Source organism: Gorilla gorilla, chromosome 23 (genome assembly GCF_029281585.2).
Source record: "Gorilla gorilla gorilla isolate KB3781 chromosome 23, NHGRI_mGorGor1-v2.1_pri, whole genome shotgun sequence".
In the NCBI taxonomy this organism is placed as follows: domain Eukaryota; kingdom Metazoa; phylum Chordata; class Mammalia; order Primates; family Hominidae; genus Gorilla; species Gorilla gorilla.
Window position 1 is genome coordinate 41,241,748 of NC_086018.1, and position 23,874 is coordinate 41,265,621.

The following is a 23,874-nucleotide window of genomic DNA, read 5'->3' on the forward strand; positions in this document are numbered from 1 at the left end:
GGGCCGGGGGGTCAGGACTGGATTAGCAAAAATGGCAGGAGGTCACAGAGGGCACTGAGGTTGCATCTCGAAGGGCTTTGGGGCTTTGGGGCCCACTTAGACCAGCGGCCAAGAAACCTAGGGGAGGATTGAGGCAGGGCTGGAGCCTATTCAGATTTGTGCCAAAGAGGGCTCTGGCCGTGGCCTCACAGCTAGTGGGGCTGGGAGACAGGGAGGCTGGGCCAGAATCCAGGAGAGAGGAAACAGGGCAGGCAGTGAGATGTGGTCTTGGATGTTTAAACATTAGATGAGAGTTGAGGACCAAAAGGAGCAGATGGGGGTCAAGTGTGCCCCACCTCCATTGGGATGGAGTACAGTGGGAGGGAAGCTGGGGGGCGAGGGGTAGGGCCACCCAAGAGTGCCAGGCCCAACGCACAAGGTGGCCTGGGTGGGCCACAGCCCCTCTAGGCTTCAGCCTCCCATCTGGGCCAGGCAATGCCCCGAGCCCTCGTCTTCTCTCTACTAAGCCCTGCCTGGCACTGCGACTCCACCCACACTCCAGCCCTCGGCACAGCGGAGTCGCCATCACCTACTTCCCCCTACAAGCCCCAGCTGTGAGTGCGAGACAGTGAAGGACTCAAGTGAGGGCAGGGCCCAGGACTCAACCTGGCTGGGGGCCCCAGCTGACCAGACACCAGCCATATTTGGAGCCAGTCCAGTGACTGAGGTGCAGCCTGACCACCTGATCCTTCTCTAACAGGAGCCCAGTCCCTGGAGCTCAGTGGGCAGGGAGGCCACGACTTGAGAGGGGCTTGCCCCCGCTTTCCTTCAGCCAGGCCACCTGCTGAGCACCGGGCCTGGGGAGCGGCCCTGTGTCATCACCTCCCTCACCAGCACTCAGACCTGCCTGAGTCCCTTCCCACTTCCAAGCACGTCCAGGCTCCAGGGCCTGCCCTCTCTCTGAGCTGGATACCTGCCTGCCTGGGCACTGAGGCCCCATCCATCCCCGGGCACCTCCTCCAGGAAGCCTTCATTCATGTGCTGAGCCAACTAGCCTCACCCACGCTCCCGCTCTGGGCAAGGCCCTGTGCTGTGCCCTGAGGGGGGGGGCACCAAGCTGGAAAAGACCTAGCTTCTGCCCCCAGTCAGGGGGTGCTGGTGGAGGAAGCGTGAGTGGTGGGACAGCGGAGGAAGGACAAGCAAAAGGCAGCCTTTGTCAGGTAGAACCACCCAAGATGGCACCTGGGTAGAGAGAAGAGGGTGTGACCCCTGGAGGCAGGGAGTCCAGGAAAGGCTGAGCATGCAGGGCCAGAGGAACAGGCAGAGGGTGGCTTCCAGGAGTGGGTGAATGTGCGGGGTGGCGACGGGGACATAGATTGGTGAAATCAGGGACACCTGGGACCCTGGAGATGGTCGCTGCAGAAGAGGAGGTATGGGCGGGGTGGAGGGGAGCTGGGGTGGAGGGGAGCTAGGGTGGAGGGGAGCTGGGGTGGAGGGGAGCTGGGGTGAAGGGGAGCTGGGGTGGAGGGGAGCTGGGGTGGAGGGGAGCTGGGGTGGAGGGGAGCTGGGGTGGAGGGGAGCTGGGGTGGAGGGGAGCTGGGGTGGAGGGGAGCTGGGGTGGAGGGGAGCTGGGGTGGAGGGGAGCTGGGGTGGAGGGGAGCTGGGGTGGAGGGGAGCTAGGGTGGAGGGGAGCTGGGGTGAAGGGGAGCTGGGGTGGAGGGGAGCTGGGGTGGAGGGGAGCTGGGGTGGAGGGGAGCTGGGGTGGAGGGGAGCTGGGGTGGAGGGGAGCTGGGGTGGAGGGGAGCTGGGGTGGAGGGGAGCTGGGGTGGAGGGGAGCTGGGGTGGAGGGGAGCTGGGGTGGAGGGGAGCTAGGGTGGAGGGGAGCTGGGGTGGAGGGGAGCTGGGGTGGAGGGGAGCTGGGGTGGAGGGGAGCTGGGGTGGAGGGGAGCTGGGGTGGAGGGGAGCTGGGGTGGAGGGGAGCTGGGGTGGAGGGGAGCTGGGGTGGAGGGGAGCTGGGGTGGAGGGGAGCTGGGGTGGAGGGGAGCTGGGGTGGAGGGGAGCTGGGGTGGAGGGGAGCTGGGGTGGAGGGGAGCTGGGGTGGAGGGGAGCTGGGGTGGAGGGGAGCTGGGGTGGAGGGGAGCTGGGGTGGAGGGGAGCTGGGGTGGAGGGGAGCTGGGGTGGAGGGGAGCTGGGGTGGAGGGGAGCTGGGGTGGAGGGGAGCTGGGGTGGAGGGGAGCTGGGGTGGAGGGGAGCTGGGGTGGAGGGGAGCTAGGGTGGAGGGGAGCTGGGGTGGAGGGGAGCTGGGGTGGAGGGGAGCTGGGGTGGAGGGGAGCTGGGGTGGAGGGGAGCTGGGGTGGAGGGGAGCTGGGGTGGAGGGGAGCTGGGGTGGAGGGGAGCTGGGGTGGAGGGGAGCTGGGGTGGAGGGGAGCTAGGGTGGAGGGGAGCTGGGGTGAAGGGGAGCTGGGGTGGAGGGGAGCTGGGGTGGAGGGGAGCTGGGGTGGAGGGGAGCTGGGGTGGAGGGGAGCTGGGGTGGAGGGGAGCTGGGGTGGAGGGGAGCTGGGGTGGAGGGGAGCTGGGGTGGAGGGGAGCTGGGGTGGAGGGGAGCTAGGGTGGAGGGGAGCTGGGGTGAAGGGGAGCTGGGGTGGAGGGGAGCTGGGGTGGAGGGGAGCTGGGGTGGAGGGGAGCTGGGGTGGAGGGGAGCTGGGGTGGAGGGGAGCTGGGGTGGAGGGGAGCTAGGGTGGAGGGGAGCTGGGGTGAAGGGGAGCTGGGGTGGAGGGGAGCTGGGGTGGAGGGGAGCTGGGGTGGAGGGGAGCTGGGGTGGAGGGGAGCTGGGGTGGAGGGGAGCTAGGGTGGAGGGGAGCTGGGGTGGAGGGGAGCTGGGGTGGAGGGGAGCTGGGGTGGAGGGGAGCTGGGGTGGAGGGGAGCTAGGGGGGAGAAGCAGGAATGCACATGTCCAGATGAGAAGTGACATTGGCCATGCCGCTCAGGGTGACTGTGCAGTTAAATGACGCTGGGGACAGTGTGGGACACAGTGTGTACCCCCTAAGTGTCAGCCACCATTTCCACAGTGGCCTCCACTCTCCTCGGTCTTCCCTGGCCTCCCAGTTCTCCAGCCTCTCTGCCTGCTTTTCTCAGGATGAGCAGCCCCTTACCAAGCTCTGGCCTGGGTGCTGGGCCCTTCCATCCTTTCTCTCACTTCCAGCTCCTTTGAGCCTGGCAGGGTGAAGCAGTTCATGGCCATTTGGGGGACGGGAAACCCGGGGCTCAGAGGGGTGAGGCTGTAGCCCTGTGAGCTGCAGTGGGAAAGCTCCTCTCTTCTCCCCCTGCCAGCAGGACAGTGGGCCCTGAGTGCAGCCATGTGGCCCAGAGGGCTTGGCTGGGGGTGGCCAGGACAGAGATGGCGGGATGGCTGGGGAGACAGGTCTAGGGGCAGAAGGGCGGGGAAAAGCCAGGGGAAGCCTGGGACTCCACCTGGCCCTGCCTGCTCACCTGCAGATCTGTCCCTGGCGGCTTCCCTTTCTGGTGCTTTGCACCTCCGTGCCCCAACTGCGTCACACAGCTGACGCACAGTGAGTGCTTCCTACGTGCCTGGCACCGCGCTAAGCAGCTGCTACTTAGTCACTCATTTCATCCTCAAATCGATAGGAAGCACACGCTGTCACGATCACCATTTTACAGCTGAGGAAACAGGCTGAGGGAAGTTAAAAAATTCGCCTGAGCAAGCAAAGCTTCCAGGGAGTGGACAGAACTGGTACCCAGGCCTCGCTCCATGACTGAAGCTTTTCCCTCTCCTCTGGACGCCTGGGGGCTCCTGCAGGTCTAGGGCCCTGTCTCCCGGGAGATGCCCAGGCAGTGTCTGCTGATCAAGGGAGTCACAGATGCTGCGACTGCTCCCAGGCTTTGTCTGGCACTGGCCTGGGGAAAACTTATGAAGATGGCTCTAATAGTACGGAGGGACAGGGAAGGCTCAGGGGGCCCTGTCCCTGCTGGAACCCAAGGTCCCCTCAGGCCAGGCACTGCTTCTTGGGCAGTGTTCCTCTTTGCTCTGACCTCCATAAGCATCGCCAAGCACCCACTCCTGGCCAGATCCAGAGAGGAGGCAGAGAAGGTCGGGCCTATATCGGACAAGGTGGAGCAGTTCAGGCAGCCAGGCAGGAGCAGCCTCAGGGGTGCGGGGAGAGGAGTTCCCAGCTGCCTTTCTGTGCCCCCATGTCGTCATCTCTAAAACACTCGCACTGCTCTCAGGGTGGCTGTGAGGTTGAGGTAAACACGGGGCAGAGTGCAAGGCCCAGAGGGAGCTCGGGCTGAGGGCCGACTCACATTGAGGTCCCTAGCCTGCAGCTCAGGCCCCACTGCTCTCATGGGCGTGGTGGGACCCCTGGAATGGGTTGGCTGTGAGTTCTGCTGATGTCGTGCCCACAGGAGGAACATCACAGCCAGAAATGCTACTGGGCCTGCAGAGCCGCATCCCTCAGGCCTGTTCTGCTCCTAACCTGGGGCCCCGGACTTGGGAGTCCACAGGGCTGGGACTTTGGCCCAGGCTTTGCTCACTGGCTATGTGGCCTCCCTTCTCAGGGCCTCAGGTTCTTCATCTGTGAAGTGGGGATAGCTGCCTCCCAGGGCTGTGGGGGAGACTCACTGGAAAGCTGCCTGAAAAGTCCCTTGCAAACTCTAGAGGGGTTGAGCAGTACTGGTGGGGCGAGAGAGCCGGGGCAGAGGGAATGGGCTGAAGATACACCCCCAAGGCCTGAGGAAGAGTGGGTGCCCACAGCTGGGGCAGCCAGCGGAGCCTCCATGAAGTGGGTGGGGTGCATCCCACATCTTCAGGACTGGTTTCAGAGGAGGCTCATGGTCCTGGGGCTTAGCCAGTGAAAAGGGCAGGTGTGGGCTCTGCCCTAACGGAGGGTTCCTTCAGCCCAAGTGGAACCATCTGTTTTAGGCAGAATAGTGCCCCCTTAAAATGCCCACATCCTAATCCCCAGAAACTGTGACCCTACCTGGCAGAAGGGACTCTGCAGATGTGCTGAAGGACCATGAGACGGGAAATTATCCTGGATTATCTGGAGGGGCCCAGCGTGATCACAGGGGTCCTTGAGAGTAACCGAGGGAGGCGGCAGAGATGGGTCAGTAACAGAGCTCTGAGGACTGGGGCGGGTCAGGCTGCTGGCTCTGAAGGTGAAGAAGGGACCGCGGGACAAGGAACGTGGGCAGCTCTAGAAGCTGGAAAGGCGAGGAAGGGGATGCACCCCTGGAGCCTCCAGAAGGAAACAGCCCTGCCGACATCTTGAATTGAGCCCAGTGAGCCCCAGGTCAAATTTCTGACCTACAGAAGATAATAAACGTGCGTCGTCTTAAGCAACTGAGATTGCGGGAATCTGTTAGCAGCAGCAAGAGGAGCGGAATGTTCCACCTATCCTAAGCATGCTCCAGGGAGAGGAGCTTGATTGAAGACCTGGAGCTGACCAGCGTGGCGCGTAGCACCCCATCAGCCTTGCCACAAGCAGGGTCCCGGAGCCTGACGTAAGCTCCCATGCTGCACCCCACGCTGGGTCCTCAGATGTTTCATGTAAGTCTCCCAGATAATTGAAATTTATCACTTTAGCCTGCAAATCCGACAATTTTAACTGATTGTAATGGGAGTCTACAATTGGTTACACGTTTTGGGGCCTCTTTAAAGTAAACATACTTACTCTGTTCTTCACCAGTGCTCAGGGACTGGAGTGACTATTACAAAAAGCAATTGCTGGGTGCAGCTGAGAACCCAGTGGCCCAGGCCGCCGAGCTGGAGGTATTCTCTCTCTTCGGCCACATTCTAGACTTACAACTGCGCCTCCCATTGAGGGCACTCCCCTCCCTCACTGGAGCCAGAATCCCGGCTCTGTCCTGCCCAGCTGCGTGGCTGGAACCCTTAGCCCCTCTGAGCTGCAGTGTCCTCCCCTCCGTGGTTTCTAAGAGATGGCCACTTTGGCTTGCAGGTTCTGCCAGGGGACGGGGATCTGAGCATCTGAGCCGCTCTCGTGAGGAGCTGGCCAGTGCTGCAGTCAAGGGCACAGACTCTGGAGCCACGTGGTCCAGGTTCTGACCTTGCTGTGAAACTCCTCAGTGTCTCAGTTTTCTCATCTACTGCTGGCTCCTTCTGCCTGTGCCTGTCCTACCCTTCTCCCCTCCCGGAACCCCAAAAGGGGCTCAGGCTGCCCACAGGCTCAGGATCTACTGGGACGAACTGCCTGTGATCTCTCCCACAGGCCAGCAATCCTGGCAGCATGAACATATGAGGATGACCCAGTTCTGAGCCCCTCACCATCTGGGCTGCTCTCCCCACGTAGGGACTGGCTCTGAATGTGATGCTATGGTGCGCCTGACCAGCATGGGGCAGGATGGGAACGGTCACCTCCCTTACTCTCCATACCTTGCCTTTATTAATACAACGTGGGGGCAGGATGGGAACGGTCACCTCCCTTACTCTCCATACCTTGCCTCTATTAATACAACGTTGGGGCAGGATGGGAACGGTCACCTCCCTACCTAACTCCGTACCTTGCCTCTATTAATACAACATGGGGGCAGGATGGGAACGGTCACCTCCCTTACTCTCCATACCTTGCCTTTATTAATACAACGTGGGGGCAGGATGGGAACGGTCACCTCCCTTACTCTCCATACCTTGCCTCTATTAATACAACGTTGGGGCAGGATGGGAACGGTCACCTCCCTTACTCTCCATACCTTGCCTCTATTAATACAACGTGGGGGCAGGATGGGAACGGTCACCTCCCTACCTAACTCCGTACCTTGCCTCTATTAATACAACGTGGGGGCAGGATGGGAACGGTCACCTCCCTTACTCTCCGTACCTTGCCTCTATTAATACAACGTGGGGGCAGGATGGGAACGGTCACCTCCCTTACTCTCCATACCTTGCCTCTATTAATACAACGTGGGGGCAGGATGGGAACGGTCACCTCCCTTACTCTCCGTACCTTGCCTCTATTAATACAACGTGGGGGCAGGATGGGAACGGTCACCTCCCTTACTCTCCATACCTTGCCTCTATTAATACAACGTGGGGGGGCGCCACACCTCATCAGGAGCTACTGGTTAGGGCCTGAAGTCCAACAGGATCCTATGTCTTTACCCCACAGGCTGTTCTTAGAGGAGATGGTGCTAAGAATGATGAGCTCGTGAGAGAGGGGCTCACTTGTGCTCTAGACTTGAGGCCCCCGGACTGACCCTTCTCAGAAGCCCGGGTCTGGTTCCTAGTTCAGGGGGTGAGGCCTTGGCTATTGGCTCTCCCTTTGCTTTGTGTTGGAGGAAACCAGAGGAGGAGAAGTCTCTTCTGTCTGGGGCAGGACAAGCTCTAAGGGGTGGTATGGGAGGATTCTGATAATCATAGAGGTGGGGGTGCAGGGGAGGGTCCCCACCCAGATGCCTGGCACAGAGATCTCCTTGATGTGTTCCTTCAGTCTGCCTCCCAAACCCAGGCTGAGGCTACCTGCATTCTCAGGGCCTCCCTCCTCACCTCCTGACCCCGCTCCGGGGTCTGGTTCTGGGCCTTTAACCACTGACTCTCATTATTGCATGCAAGCACAGAGGCCCTCCTCCCCACCGCTGCACCACCCATTTACGTGATGCCAGCACAGCGTGGCCCTCTTCCACCACCCATCCTCTTCCTGGGAAGGTCGTGGGGTACCTGAGGGGCCCAGCTCCTGGTCCTGCCTGGCTCTGGAGCTCTGGCCTCAGACAGTAGTGCCCACTTCTCGTAAGTGAGACTGAGGGCCCTGCCCTGGGCCCTGAGACCTTAGAGTGGCCTCAGAACACTGACAACTCTGGGGCTCCCTCCACCTGCCTCCAGCCACCCTTCCAGAAAGTCCATAGCACTGACTCATGCCTGCCTGGAGGGCAGTGGTCATACCTGTTGGCTGGGGCTGAGGCTGGAGGCTCAAAGCCAACCCAATGTGCCATCTCCAGCTCTTCCCAGGCCAACCCGGACTGCCCAAGTCAACAAGACAGACCTGTCCAGAGAATTTGAGGAGAACTAGCTTCCAGCCTGAGCTTGCCCTGTCTGCCTGTGTGACCAGAGGTGAATGCTCTGATCTCTCTGGCCCTTACTCTTGTCATCTGAGAAAGAGGGCCACACCTGCCCTGTCTAGCATGGACTTAGGGTCATAGAGCACCGTCAGCCAGACCCATGAGCTCCTCGAAGCCCCTAAGGAGTGGGCAGGCCTGAAGCCTCCTCAGCGGCACACAAGGCGATATCCCCTGTGGCCCTGGACCTCCCTCCTGCTTCCTCTCTAGATGCCTGGGTCCCCCTGAGGTCCGCATGAGGGCCATGAAACAAAGCCACCTCTCTGGGACCTTTAGGCTCTGACCTTCACATGGCCCTGCAACCCTGATGTTTGAGACAGCCCACACGGTCAGGACTTTTGGGTAGAGCTCAGCCCTGCAGGGTGGTGTGGGACTTTGGGCAAGCCAGGGCACCCCAGAGAACCTTAGCCTCTTCCTCGGAGAAATGGAGACCGCACTACCTGACCCCATAGCTGCAAACACTGGTGTGAGCTATCTGAGAGCCATGAAGAAGGGCGTGACAACCCTAGGTGACCACAGCTATGCTCAGGAGGTCTTGGGCAGCTGGCAAAGCCCAGAGACCAGCAAAACAGCAGAACCGACTGATAGAGAAGAACGAGTAGATGAGGAAGTCTGCTTTCCACTGCGCACACTGAGCTCTGTCCAAGAGCAGTGATTTCTCCTCTTCCTTCTCGTTCTCCTCACATCGGTGCCTGATCAGCCCTGCCAGCAGGCCTCCCAAAACACCTTGAGCAGCCTCTGAGAAGTAGGTGGCTTTTTCCCTGAGAGGTCCTGGAGGTCCTGGCCGGTAGCTTCCCTCCCAGGAGAGGAGATGGCTAAGGACTCTCCTGCCCTGACCCGTCTACTCAAATGCCCTCTTTTGCGGCTGAGTCTCAGTGCTGCTTTGCTGATCCTGGGAATCCTAACTGTGAATGTGGGTGTTTACGCAAGTCGGGGAGCTTTACGACACACGTCTCCTTACACGCACAGGCCAGTGGATACCAGCCCTGGGTTCTTTGCTACAAACACACAAACAAAGAACAAACGTGTTTGATGGAGGGTAAAAACTTTAAAAAGGAAAAAGTGAGTTCACACCTGGAGTGGAGCCCCCCGCACTCACACGACACGCGGGACTGCACACACGTGGGCACACCCCACAACACAGACATATGCCCCCACACGCACACGTCACACCCACACACAGCACTCACACGCCCATGTCCACATGCCAGCGCACACCCGAGACACACGTGCACACACACACACAAGTGCAAGTACGACAAAGGAAGTGGAAGAAAAGTGTTACCCATGAGTAGCCGCCGTTTCACCCGCTTGTCCACATCAGCTACTGACGTGGCATTGAACTGACAGCGCTCAATTGCAGCCTCATCCTTCTCTAAAACACAAGTAAGGGACAAACACGGAGCCAGTGGTTAATGACAGCCCACTTCCCGCGGCCCAAGACAGTCAGCCTCTCGGCGTGGCGCACGCAAAGCCAACACAACACGCCGGCCAGCTCGGCATCCTCGCCAAGGGGCTAATCCCAGGAACCTCCAAGGTGGGGGTGTTCAGGGCAAAGCAGAGAGGCAGCGAGGGCGGGGGCGGGGGGACGTGCAGGAAAGGAGGAATGACCACAAAGTGACCTGGGACACAGAGGGGACTCAGGGCCCATGGGCAAGCAAACAGAGAAGGAGGCTGAGGTCAGGGCAGACGGGACTCGTCCGCAGAGAGCCACAGAAGCAGAAAGGACCACCATGGTGCTTTACGGAGACACAAGTGATTACAGACCCCCGTGGCTCAGGCTGGAGAGGCAGGCACAGGACAAGGCACAGGACAAGGGGACAGGGCCACAAGGTCCGGTGATGGATGCACTGAGACAGCAGAGGCTCTGTCACAGGGACGTGAAGGGGTGTCAACACTCATGCAAAATTAAGAACAAAACATAGGACACACACACGCACACACATAATGGATCCAATAGAATAGACACAGAAAAACCACGGGATCGATTTGGGCAGCGCTGGTTGCCTGCTTGTCTATAGAGGACTAGGGCTAAACATTCAAGTGCTCAACAAGGGGATGCAAAGAGGGATCACTTATTTTAGGAGCATGCGGAGGAGAAGCGGCCCCGAGTGGGCCAGGGAGCATCCTGGCTATGCCAAGAGGCTTCCTGTGGAAGGGCAGGTGAGGTTAGCTGGGTTGACTTTCTTTGCTCAGAGGGAAATATGCGGAGACATTCGTTCCCAAGGGGGACACGGATGAACAGTGGGCGAAGGCAGGTGAAGGCATCTCTTCCTGGCCAGGAGTAGAAGTAGCAGCAGCAGGGGCTGGGTAAGGAAGGTGATTTCTAACGAGAGGGGAGGGAAGGTGGGGCTGGGGAAGTTAATTTAGAAAGGAGATCCAAGCAGGGGCCTTCACATGCAGTAGACATCGAAAAATAAAAAAGCAAGAAAGGATGATTCGAGTGGACAAGACAAGATGTGTTAGACACAGGCTGGGTGCGTCTGGCCTGGCAGCCGTTTGCACTGCCCCCGCGGCCACAGAGCTGGCTCCAACAGAGGTGGCAAACCCTGCGGAAGACCTCGAGCAGACGAGACAGGAGGGAGGCTGGGTGGCCCGGGAGAGCCCCAGGCCGGACAGTGGAGGGAGAGAGGCCGGAGGAGAGGAGGTTCTAGATGGGATCAGGCTGCAATAGAGACACTGGTCTGAGACCGGGTTTGGCTTTTAATTCTTTTTTAATTGGTTGGTTGATTTGGTTTGGCTTTTGGCTCTGAAAATAATTAATGAACGTCAGTTATCAGACAAGACAGGCAATCAGGGACCATCACCAGAAAAGCAAGAGAAATGAGATAAAAATGAAATAAAAAATGGTTGTCTGAAAGAAGAGACCACATAGAGGAAGGGAGAGCCACCGCAGGCAGCAGAACCCATGATGACAGCCCCGGACTACAGAGGTGACAGCCTGGTGCCCGCTCGGGCCCTGCTCCCTGAGACCCAAGGGAACAGCATCCTGGGAGACAGAGCGGGGGCACACCCTGGCCTCATGGGCTTCTGTCTGCTGACCAACCCTGTCCTGTCCCCTGAGTCTCCCTCAAGAACTATCTTCCAGATTGACAATAAGAAATGGGGCTTAAAAAAAAAATAACTGACTTGTGTTGGGTTTCTAAAGTTTGCCTGCACAGGAAGGGTTGAACTCCGGCACCAACTTTGAAACTCCACCCTTTCTCAGTTAAAAAATGTGCTGCTATTTTTAAGTGGGAGAAAAAAACCTACTAGTGATTATGGCATGAAATAATCACAAATATTCAAGCTTCCCCCTGGAAATAGGGACCAGGAGGAAGGAGGTGACGGAGACTCAGATCAAGACTCCACGTGACAGGTGAGAGACGGGCTGGGGCAGCGGCGGGAAGAGCGGACTTCAGGTGGGGAAGAAAGGCCAGCAGGGGCCCAGCAGCTTGGAGAGACCAGCAGTGAAAACACCACACCCACGCAGGGCCCACACTGTCCATCTCCCCTGGAGTTTAGACAATGACCACTCAAAGCAAAGTTCTGAGGAAACCTCTTAGTTTTCCAGACGGCTGTGGGCAGCTCCCATGACTAACGTGGCTGTGTGCAGTTACCTGAATCTGGCTGTTTTCCATATTAGGGGAGGAAACACCTGTGCTTCTGGAACAGAAGGTCTTAGGTGCATACACCTCCCTTCTCCCCACACACACCCTGCCTGGGGCCACCCCTCACTTCCAGGACGAGGACGTGCAGAACCCCTGCTGCTAGGGAGCCCACGTCAGGCGTCGCCAGGGAACACAAAGCAGAAAAGCCTGGTCTTGGGGGGCTGCAGGCCCCAGAAAAGCCTCCCCAGAAAGCCTCCCCAGGGGCGCCGGCCATCCCCGCCATTGCCATGGGCTTGCCTTTCCTTGTTTCCCTGAAGCTTCCTTCCGGGGAACCCGGACGTGGCAGGGTGCTGGCCCTGCTGGTGCACGCATGGGGGGTGGGGGGCGGGGGGTGCAAGGGTGGTGTGCGGCAGACGTGCCTACTTACCGATGCACGTGCGACCGTCTGAGTGGAGGGCGTACTTCTGGTGGCAACCACACATGGGGCCTGTGTCTGTGTCCTCACAGCTGTGCTGGCAGCCTCCGTTTCCATAATTACAGGTTACTAGTTAGGCCCAAAGTGTACACACATGTGTATAAACAGAACAACAAAAACGGTTAGTTTGCCGGTGTTGGCTGCTGCCTTCAGGGTATGGGGAAACTGAGGCCTAAGGGCATCAGTGGGTAGGGTCATGAAGCTCGCCGGGCAACGGGGGAGCATTTCCCTGCACTTCAGCCCCTCCAGGGACCCTGGAGTCACTCACTCCCTAGAGCTGAACTGGGGTGGGACAGAATGGACCTGGGGTCGTCTGGGCTTTGATCAGAGCAGGCACAGAGCTGATGCGCTCAGACGGTGGTAGATGAAGACAGCTTCATCCTTCTCAGACTGCAGGACATTTTATAGCTGCCTGTCTTGATGGGGCAAATGTTTGCCAATGCCAGGACATACTTGTCAAGCTGTCGGGGGAGGGACATGGCGGCCCGTGGTTCCAGGTGACCCTCATTTCCTTAGTTCTGGCAGAGCTTTCCTTCCTCTGCCTGTCTTGGGGTGTGTGGATGTCTCCACGGAGGTCCCCCCTCAGAGTCCCAGGGGCCACCTCAAACTCTATCCCCTCAAAGCCCTAATCCTCCGGGAGCTCGGCAATGTCCGAACAGACAGACTCATGCAAATTAATGTCATCTGAGGTACGGTTTTGAAAATCACCTAAATAATAACCACGTTACGTTGTTTTCAATGCCTGTAGCCTGGAGGATCTGGTGCCTTTCAGCCCAGAATCCCAAGATGTTTCACAACATCAGCAACCTGAGTTGGCTGAAAAGGGGGCAGAACAAAAAGGAGTCTGAAGTAGAAAAAACTACAAATTCAAGTTTATTTAAACACATGGTCCATTTCTAGGGTGAGAGAGATCGCTAGAGGCGAGCAAGGTGACCCAAGTGCTCCCCAGGGGGTGCAGGGCCCCTGCCTTTTGATGCTGGCGAGACAGCTGCACGCCCATCGTCCGAACGCAAATGTGCGCCAGGGCCTCAGTATGGGGCGTGTTCTTGGATACTTTAACCATCTGTCCAGAATTCAAGCTACACTCTAATTTATTTGGCAAAACCCTAATGATCAAATATGCAAAAATAAATCTCAGACCAACTATGGTTAGAGGGGGCAAAAATCCCAAATCCTGAGAATTTGAATGAATTACGTTCTATTCGGTTGACCCCTGAGCACAGCTGGTACCAGAGGGAAGTCAATTGGTGGCAACTCCCAGAGAAGGATCTCAAACGTTTTGGAACTGACTTCTCCGCACTCCTCCTTTCACAGAGACCGACGCAGAGCCTTCCTGCCCACCTGTCCTGAGTGATGGGGCACCTCAGCCTTGGACACATGCCGTCTCCACAGCGGGCGAGGAGGATGTCAAGAAAATGGCTTGATATGGGGACAGGTGTCTGCTCAATGCCTCAGATGCTGTCCGCTGCAACCAGAGGCTCTAAGAGGCTGCTCCCTCTTCCACAGGGAGCTGAGGACCATCCAGAGGATGGAGCTGACTTCTAGGGGGAAATTTCAGGGACCTGAAAAATGCTTCCAGAAACACAACTGGGCTTCAAGCACAAAGCCCTCCAGCCTCTTCTCAGGAGTGACTCTTCTCCAGGGTGGAGCCGGTACCCTGGATGAGAGCTCAGCTTTCATCTCTCAACAGCTCATCTCAATGGCCAGGAAGGAACCCGGGGAAGCCAGGGATTCCGGGAGGCTGCAGCTCTGTGCAGATCTCAGGCGATGGGGAGAGACCCAGGTGGAACCCACTTTGGGCTGGACGTCGTGTGTCTTTCTAGGACCCAGGAGATTCCCGTTTCAGAGTGGGCAGGGGTGCAGCTGGGGAGAAGGCAGTTCTTCTTGAGCTCCAGGCTCCTGGAGACAGGCTGTGCCCCAAAAGTGACTCTAATGAGGATGGAGGCCTGCCTGAGGCAACTCGAAGGGGATCCAGGCTCAGGGACCCTTGTTCCCTCCACATAGTCATTTGTGCGTCTCATAGGCCCCCAAAGGTCGAGCCTTCGAGTACCGGAGAGTCTACAGCTTGTACACAGAGATGTCTGAGCTCAAGCTCTGGTGAGATGGACAGAAGGATGGAGAAAACCTCCTCTAGCTCCGGCCCTGGAGTGGGTCCTGGGCTCTGGACGGATGACAGCTTGGTTCAGAGCCCTGCAGTCCTCTTGAGCCACAGAGGCTGCTTGGCTAAGCCAGGCCTCAGCCCCCAACCCAGCTTGAGATCTGGAATTTCCTGGAATGCAAGTGACTTCAAGGACTAGAGCGAATGCCTCAGAGCTAACTTCTCACCAACCTTGTCTCATTAACCTCACAGAAGCAGCCAAAGCTGGGCTCGCTGGGCAGCTGCCCATGCAGGCCCTTCACGGGAGGCCTCAGGCCCCAGAAATCACATCGGGCTCCCCATACCTTGGTGATATTCAGCCACCCACGGAGAGGGTGGGACTGCTGTTTCTTAAGCCAGCACATATTCCAGGCAAGGGTTGAGCCCTTCCCTGGCGGGGGCAGCTGGGGTGAGGGTTGTAGGGGGTGTCCTAGCTGCTCACAGGGCCCTGCCTAGTCCCTGACCTCTCGCACCAGGCTGGCGCTCAGAAGATGCTCTCTGAGCAAACTCCTCCTTGTAGTGCTTGTCTCAGATGTACTATGGGGTCAGGGAGCAAGCCGCCCACAGTCAGGCCACCTGCAGCCTCTCCCTGGCACTGGGCTCAAGGCCCAGTTGGAGCAGGCCCTCGGCCTGTCTTCTGCCTAAGAGAATGCACGTCCTTCTGGCCAGGGCTATCCACAACCCTGCTGACGCCATGCATTTTTGACCTTGGCCTTTCTCGTGAGGAAACTCAGATCACACAACACAGGGGACTGGGAAAGCTGGAGTCAGCATTTCTGTTCTGAGGTGGCTGGGGGCAGAAGACTTCTCTGCAGCTAAAGGAATCCATCTGGTGTGGAGACGGGGCCTGGATGGAGCCCTTGGGCTGGAGGCTGGCACTTCCAATCGAGACTGCCCCTGTTTGGTCCTGCCCTGGGTGACAGTATACAGGCTTATCTTGGCCACCCCACAGGAAAGAGCCAGGAACACAGAGAAAGGTGGTCCGCCTCTTGGACCATACCTGGGACAGAAGGAAGCACCTTCACTTTGGAGAATGGATGAATCACATCTGGTGCACGTGGGTCCCCAGGGCCTTGGTGACTATTCTAGGAGACCATGAGTTGGGAAAGGTATGGCAAGGCACCCACAGGAGAGCTGATGACAACTGAGAGGATCAGTGACTGTGGATGATGAACCAACAAGGGCCAGCTGTCCTCTCCACAGAAAGATGGGTGGAAGAACGGTCATTTTCTTTGTGACAGCAGGGCAGCCTCAGTCTCTCATTTCCACGGCTAGGGTGAGGGCCACCTTCTCTACTGGGAGTTGGAACTGGACACTTCTCCCTAACATTTTTCTGCATTAGAAAGTGGGCTTGATATGAGGCACTTGTCTCTTGCCAGAGATGGAAAGTGCTTCCAGCAGTCTTCTTTGGCTCTTTGTAAAAAGGGCAAATGTGACATCGCTTTGGGTATCCCTGGTGCCCTTATCTCCCACGAGGAGAGGCCCATCCCACCATCTCCCCACGTAGCTGTGGGTAGGATGCACTGGCTCCCAAGCTTCTGAGTTCAGCCATCGTTCTACTTGGTTTCCTGGCTCCTACTCCTGCTGGGGAATGGGGTGACCCCATTAAGAGGCTGGACTACACGTGGGCCCTGTAGGCAGACCACCAAGCAGATCCTGAAATGGCGTCTTTGACCAGAGGCCTCATTCAGCCCAGATCTCCCAGAGTATCACCATCTGCAGTTAGCCTTGCAGGGGTCAAATTGTGAGTTCTGATCTTTACATTTTATTTTAGAGATGGGGTCTTGCTGTATTGTCCAAGCTGGACTCAAAGTCGGGCTAGAGTGATCCTCTGGCTTCTGCCTCCCAAGAAGCTGGGACTATAGGTATGCAGAGTTCTGATCTTTGGTCCTGGAAAAAAGGTCAGCATAGCCCGGAATGGGACCACTTCAGAACCATACTCTTTTCCTTCTTTGTACTACTCATTACCAGGGGCTTCCCAGGCCCATCGAGAAACCTGGTCCTGTAGACCTCTGTGCCACGGCCCCGCCATTCCTGCTGGACAGCTTAGGCTCAGGGGCTGCCATAAGATCCAGCCCAGCTCCTGGGGCTACACTGGTGGTGTCGTGCTTGGTGTGGAAAACCCCAAGGCTGGGGTTTACAACCCTTGTCCCTTATGCCCTATCAGGCCCCTTCCATAGGCCCTGCCCTTCTCTCCACCCCATGGGGCTGGGGACCCTCCCTGGCCAAAGTCCAGCAGACTGGACAGACCCTCCAGAAAGTAATGGCAGGAGACGCATGGGACGTTTAACCCATTTGTCTCCCTCTACCTACGTGTGCAGTCCTTCTGGTTTTGGGCAAGGTCAAAGCCGGGCCTGCAGTCGCAGGCCACCCCACCTTTGGGCGTCTCCCGGCAGATGTGGGCACAGCCATGGTCTTTGTTCATGCAGTTCATACCCTCTGGGAAGAGAGACAGACAAGAGACGGGTTGGGGACCAGGCAGAGAGGGAGAGAGAAAATTTCAGGCTGAAAGGGGATAGCCAGTGATATGTAACAATCAAATGGGCTGTCATTGCATGTATCATGCACACACACGCACTTGCGCACACACACATATGCGTGTGTGCAGCAGCCATCTACATGGATATCCCTTAGGAGGAAAGCAAGGGCACGGTGCCTGGGTCTAGATTCAGGCTTTGCTTTGCGAGTTGCACAGTAAATGGCACCTCGTGACCCACGGAGACCAAGCTCTTGCTCTAGGTCAGATTGTGGGGCATGGTCTGTAGAGCTACTTTTGTGTCAGGGTGATTTGCTCCCCTCTCCCGAGCCACCCATGGTTCTAGGGTACCCCCCACCCGCCCAGCAGACTGGATCTCCCCTCTCTGTCTGCCTGGAGTGGCTCATACCCCCTTCCGTTGACCTCAGTTGATGTTTATCTTCCTGGTGATTTGTGAGGCGTTTCTAGAATTTATGAGGTCAGGGGTCAAGTGAGAGGTTGTAGGTCACAAGTCCATCAAGAGGCCAAGGCAGATGAAAGGGAAGTGCCTCTGTCTGCCAACCCACCAGCTCTGTGACCTGCCTTCCACCTCCACCCACAGGAAGCTCAGGCAGGAGTGAAGCTGGCTCGGGGAGCGGCAGTGAAGGCTGCAGACGGCGAACACGCACAGGGCGACCTCCTTCCCCCGGGACACACCGGCCTCTTGTTGCAAGGGAGGACTGGCTCAATCCTGACCCCATCCACTTTAAATACGGGTATGCAGCAACACAGAATAGATTTAAGAACACAAACACCCTGCTAGTTGTAATAAAGACAAAAACGTCTAAAGTTAAAAATCAAACAAACAAATGGAAATGAGGAAGCCTGCATTTTGCCCAGCACTGTAACTCCTGGTTTCACCTGATTTTGCGACTCATATTTCCTCACCTTGATTTTCTCACTAATCAATCAAATTGTTGGAATGACGCAGAGTCTAACTATGCAACGAGTTAGCACGGAAAGCGCTTTCATGCTGCTGCCCTGCACAGAAGCTGCAAGTTCACACGGAAAGACCCTTTCTGCTGGCTCGATTCCAAAACAGCATCAGCGCCTGAGTCGCACAGATAGTGGCGTGCGGTCAACGCTTAACAGCCGGCAGGGGTGGAGGCTGATTTGCAGTATTTACCAATTTACGTGGGATAAATACGCCAGCCACGGCTAATTTCAAGGTACCAGGGAGATGTCGCCAAGGGTAGAGCTGGGAACAAATGTGCACAGTTGGCTCTCACAAGCTGAGACAAGCCAGCCATAGCATGTCCCTTTCTTAGAAAGGTCGTTGTAAAGTCAGGCAGATGTAGGTGTGAATCTGGCTTCCTTCCTGGCAGTGGCCTCGGAGACAACTGCTTCCCTTTTCTGAGCCTAATCTTAGAATGGGCAGGATCACCTCTGTCTCACAGAGGAGCTGTGCAAATTAAATCCAGTTACAGACAGGAAATGCCAGGCAATAAGAGATGAGGTCTGTCTGTGGGGGCACTGGCTCTTGAGGCCGGTGTCTCTCCTGCAGGTCTGGAGACAGCGTGGCTCCTCCCTGGGGCCTGGCTGGACCAGGTGGCCAGAGGCGGCTCTCGGTAGAGAAACCTTCCCAGGCTACTGAGACATATTCAGTCCCTCATCAGGTCTTCGGGGAGCCTCCTGCCCTGGTAAGGGTTTGGCCAGTGGGTGGTGGCCAGCAAGCCATCTCCCTGACCGTTACTGACGACTGTTGTCAGCGGTGGGCTGAGTCCAGGGTCGCCCCCTTAATCCATGTTCATTTGGCTTCCATGGCTCCCTGCCGTTCCAGCTTCTTCACAGCTGTACACACTCCACGGTTCACCATCCCACAATGCCTGCTGGGCAGCCCCCGAGGGTGCTCCATCTCCCCTTGCTGCTCCTTCCTCCTGGGCCGGACACCCTCTCCTATCTTCCATAAACTAAATCCTAGGCCTGCCTCAAACTCCACCAGTTCCGCAAAGCCTCCTGGCTCCTGCCTTCTACTCCCTGTGTCTCCCCATGCCACCACCCATGTGAATTTCCTAGGGCTGTCCTATGGCCGGCACAGGAGATCAATGCCGTAAGCAGATCTGTGCTTTCTTCCTGAGCTGGGAAGAGCCCAAGGGCCCTTGTTTGGCAAAGGCTTATAGATGATGAAGAAAGGGAGATTGAATTTCCATTCCCAGCCAAAGAATCACAGTTTACAAGAAGCCTTGCTAATCATCACCAACCATACATTTGTCACTGGGGAGCCGATGCACGCCAGAGCCCTGGGTAATGGAATATTAAGCCCTAGAAGTCTTTCAGTTTTCTCCCTTGTCGTGGACTTGCCATCAAGTGATCTTTCTTCTTGAGACTCTAAAGACTTTAACACTGAGCCAAGATGTTGTTGTTTTCTTGGTGAAGGACACTTTGGGGATGTACTCTAGCATGACTATGGACTGCAGTAACCCACAGTCAATAAGACACTAAGCAACAGAATCGCAGAGCTGGGAAGGGTGAGCCCCAGGCCCTATCTGTAGTCAGCTGGTCTCAAAGGTCTCTACTTTACCTCTCAACAACTTGGGGAAGAGGGTGGAGCCCTTCGTCTCCCACCTAAAGACCCTGAGGTGGAGCTGAGGTCCTGTGATTAGCCATCCTCACTCAACACCCCACGGTAGGCCCCCTGCACGCTGCCTCTCACCCAGCATCCCCAGCACGGGAGCCCCCACTGGCTCTGCAACGGAGGGCAAGGGACGGGCCAGTGATTGTTAGTGGGACTGGCTTCAGGACCTCTTTACATTCCTGACAATTATAAAGGAGCCCAAATCGCTCTGATGGACGTGTTTATGTGTTACAGCTATCGAGACTGGCTAGATACTACAGAGAGAAATTTACATTTACTTATTAACTTATTTAAAAACAAGATAAAAAACTTGTTACATGGGGGTGGGCATGGTGGCTCACGCCTGTAATCCCAGCACTTTGGGAGAGCGAGGCGGGGGGGATCACCTGAGGTCAGGAGTTCGAGACTAGCCTGGCCAACGTGGCAAAACCCCATCTCTACTAAAAATACAAACATTAGCCAGGTGTAGTGGTGCAAGCCTGTAATCCCAGTTACTTGGGAGGCTGAGGCAGAAGAATTGCTTGAACTCAGGAGGTGGAGGCTGCAGTGAGCTGAGATTGCGCCATTGCACTGCAGCCAGGGTGACAGAGTGAGACTCCATCTCAAAGAAAAAAAAAAAAATTACATGTTAGCACAAGTCATATATTTGTATTAAAAGCTATATTTTCCAAAACAAGGAGGGTGCCCTGAGATGCCCCAGTCAGGCCCGCGCGAGCCAGGCTCACCCGCTGCACGGTGAGGCTGTGGTCAGGCTGGAGTCTGCTCAGCTTGAGTGCTTCTGGGGCGCCTCCTCCCCGAGAAGGGTGGTCGGGGGAGCATCACTATCACATTTCAAAATGACCCTACAACCACTGCAAGGATGGCTGCTACTGCCTGGCCTGGGGGCTGACTGTGGCTTCCGAAGCGCTCATCAGCTCCTCTGTCAGCTGCATTGCTTTCACCTCCACTCGCGGGCAACACTGGCTTCTGGAGGCCACAAGCAGGTAGGCTCCATGGCTGGCGGAACCACAGAAGGTCAGGGTTGGACCCCTCCCTGCAGCCCATCTTGTCTGTCTATCTTATAGAGACAGAAAATTAGCCCCTGAGATGGGAAATCAATGTCCCAGCACATACAGCAGGGCTGGAAGCTGGGCCACCGGGCTCCCAGCCTAAGTTCTCCTACCTTGGGGTCACTCGGCTACACCTGTGGGACCCAGATGGCTAATAGGGAGCAGACATTTCCTGGGGGGAACCGATTTGGGAACCTGGTGCAGAGTGGGCGACTACACGGTGCCTGTTACTGGCCACTGTTTTCAGACGTAAGAGCCCAGCGAAATCCAAGGCCAGTTCAGATGCTACGTCCCCTGAAGCTCTCGGAGCAGCCCCTCCATGAAGCACATACCCTGGCTCCTCTTTTGACCTTCCACGGCTGTTACTGGCAGGCCCTGAGTGTGAGGACAAAGCCTCCGTTCCTCTGCAGCACAGGATGTCTGTTTTCTCAGCTGTGAAATGGGGATGTAATAATCTTTGCCCCTGAGAGTTGCTGGGAAGCTGAAACGAGGTAACAATATCAAGGGAGACACAGGGAGGGTCTTGATAGAGCAAGGCTGCTACGACAGCACTCCTATCTGCCCTTGCTTCATTCTGCCTCGTAGGAAATCGGAATAGTTGCTTCCGTCACACTCTTTCCTGCCAACCGTGGGTAACCGGTTGGGGAGACATGAGCTTCATTCTTTTCAGTATCACTAGTACCCAGCACAGGGCCTGGCACAGGGTTAGGGATCTGCAAACAGTGGGTGAAAGAAGGAAAGGGAAGAATGAGTGGGGAAAGAGAGGGGAGAATGGAAAGGGAGAGAGGAGGGAGCAAGGAAGGAAGAAGAGAGAAATAAAGCCCCCTATTTCGGAACAGATGAAGCCGGTTGTCTGTTATTTTAGGAGGCAAGGCTAGAATTTTGAAAATGCTCTTATGGCATCCCTAGCTGTGTGTGCTAGAAACACAGCGCTTCGGATGCCTGATGTGGGAAATTCGCAGCACATGATAAAGGCTCTGAGAAGTCCTGCGGTCACTGTGGAACAGTCCCTTCCCCCTCACTTAACACAGCATGCTGGACAGGAAGAGACCCCAGCACTAGCAGGGTCTAAGGGTGGCCCATTCTAGCTCCTCACCGGACAGATAAAGCAACAGTGACACAGCGACCAGGGTGGCAGGCTGGGGCAGGGATAGGGCACTGGCCCCACCCACTGGAGCACCTGTGGTATCCTCTGTGCCTCCGAACCTCAGAGGCAGAGCGGGTGGCATGTCCTCTCTGCCCTCTCCCAGAGGGGCCGTCTGAGGGCAGTGAGCTAACGGGAAGGAATGCCAACTCATCCCCTCCTGCAGGTGGTATCTCTGGATGGCAGCTGGGGCCATGAGGGCTAAGTTGAGATTTGAAGGGGAAAAGGTGAACCCTGAGGCACGTGAGGTGCTGGGTTCCAAGCCCTTCTGCTCTAGCGATGGGCCTGGGCTCCAGATGGGAAAGGACTCTGTGGGTCTGTGACTCTACCCCCTCTGCCGTGAGCTTGGAAGGACCCCCCGGGCCTCCTCCAGCTCCCCTGAGCCAGCCAGGTCCATGCAGCCAGAGGCAGCTGCAGACTGTGTCCACTGATGCCAGCCTGTGAGCTCTTCCAGAGCAGGGGCCCAGTCCACTCAGGCCCAACCCCAAGCCCCAGGCCCAGAGCAGGCTTCTGTGAGCCTGAGGGACGGAAGGGCCCTGGTTCAAACTCCATCCTCCTGTGGCTCCCGGATTTGTGTCACGTCTGCTCTTGGGAGCCATAGGACAGCTCCCTTGACCTAGATATGGGGAGAACCATGGAGAGGCAAGTTCAGCAGAGAGCGCTGCTGGTCTCCCCTTCTTGATGGGAAGTGAGATAGAATTTCAGAGTCATTCCCAGAAATCCTGGTCTTCAGAGGCCTGATGCCCATCAGGCCAGGTGGCCCGCCAGGTCGAATCTAATCTGATCCAACCACCCAAATCCAATTACATGCTACAAACTCAGACTAAGTGTCTCCTTGGTGCCCAAGATGGGCCAGGGAGCAAGGAGAGGACAGATGCTCTGCTGCCACAGTGTCAGGTCCACATTCAGGCTGCCACTTGCTGCGTGACCCTGGGCAAACCCTTCACCCCTGAACCTCGGTTTCCACCTATGTAGAGTTGGACAGTAGTAGCGCCTGCTTCCCAGAGTATGCTAAATGTGCAGCCCCAGTCTCTGGGTGAGTGAGGTGCTGGCTAAGGGTGCAGATAGGCTGTTGTGGGACTTCGTCCTGGCCAGAAGGAAGCCAGAGGGGAGTTGTCAGTAGGGGAGCGACATGCTTGTGTGTCAGAAAGATCTCTGGAGGCTGTGTAGAAGATGCCCTGGAGGGCCAGGACTGCAGGCCTGGACAGTGGAGAGGCTGTTGCTGTCACTCTGAAAGGGACAAAGCCAGGTGGAACGGCAGTGGTTATGGGGATTGGGAGGAGGGCTGGATTGGACACATTTAAGAGCTGCTTCTGAGTTTTCTGGAAGAAGTGATATATGAACTTGGGCCCTGGCTATACTTTCATTCACTTGGACCCTCACAACAAGCCTGATGAGCGTGCCCACCTTCCAGCCAAGCAGACGGAGGCTGGGACAGTGTTGGGGAAGTCGTGCCCCGGGCTGTGTCTTCTTCTCCAAGTGGCCGGTGCTTCCTCCCGATGGGCCCTCCCCCAGGTCGCCACCTCCTCTGGACTCTGACAGGCCCTGGCAGCCCTTCCCCACCGGGGCCTATCTTCCCCCAAGGCCTTCGATCATTCTTGGGTACTCCACTAGAGTGTGCGCAGAGAGAAATGATGGCATGGTCTGCCTGGCCCCAAGCCAGTGCGTACATCACATCCTCTGCAATGCAAAGTTCACGGATGCATCTCAAGCAGGGCAGCGCGGCCCAGCGTGTTTGTACTTAGGAGTGGGGCCTTTCTTGCCGCCACGGTCGGATAACAAAGCTGGAATGTGTGCCTCCTGAGGGTCGTTGCTATGGCAACTTCATCAATAACATCATTTTCTGCATCCATGTCCCTTAAATACATGGGAAGGGATGGCAAGCTGGGAACGGCAGAGCAGGGAGAAAAGAACAAATACCTTGCTCCGCCCTTCCCCCTCAACTTGGGAGGAAGGGATTTTCCTCCCTTCGCCTCATCAATAGAAAGTTATGGAGCCAAGAAAGAGGCTGGAGCCTTGGGGGTGGCAGGGGGAGGAGGCGGCTGCCTTCCCCAACCCCGACTCTGCAAGCTGTCCAAGCCATGCAGGGAAAAACAAACACGAGCTCCCACCAACGTTGAAGGGGGGTGAAGGAAACCTGGGGAAGGTGGTGCCCAGGGGGAAGGCGCAGAACAGCTGTAGGGTCGGGGCTGGTGGGAGAGATGACGATGGCAACAGTGCAGCCTCCCACGTTCATCAGAGCTGCCTGTGCGCCAGGCCTACCACACACCAGAGACTCCTTACCTCACGGATTCCCTGACAAGCTCAGGACGGGGTGTGCTACGG

The 23,874-nt window shown here is 57.0% G+C and overlaps 1 protein-coding gene across 2 annotated transcripts in view; it reads right to left on the minus strand.

Moving 5' to 3' along the window:
• SCUBE1 (signal peptide, CUB domain and EGF like domain containing 1) overlaps positions 1-23,874 on the minus strand; it is a 143,011-nt gene that overhangs the window by 45,555 nt on the left and 73,582 nt on the right. The window contains exons 5-7 of one of the 2 annotated variants that reach the window (XM_055374812.2): positions 16,580-16,705; positions 12,082-12,198; positions 9,350-9,439 (exon numbers count right to left, since the gene is read on the minus strand). In XM_055374812.2, the coding sequence (XP_055230787.1) occupies positions 9,350-9,439; positions 12,082-12,198; positions 16,580-16,705 (333 nt within the window). The remainder of the gene's footprint in view (positions 1-9,349; positions 9,440-12,081; positions 12,199-16,579; positions 16,706-23,874) is intronic. The other variant, XM_031005666.3, reaches the window with a different exon arrangement.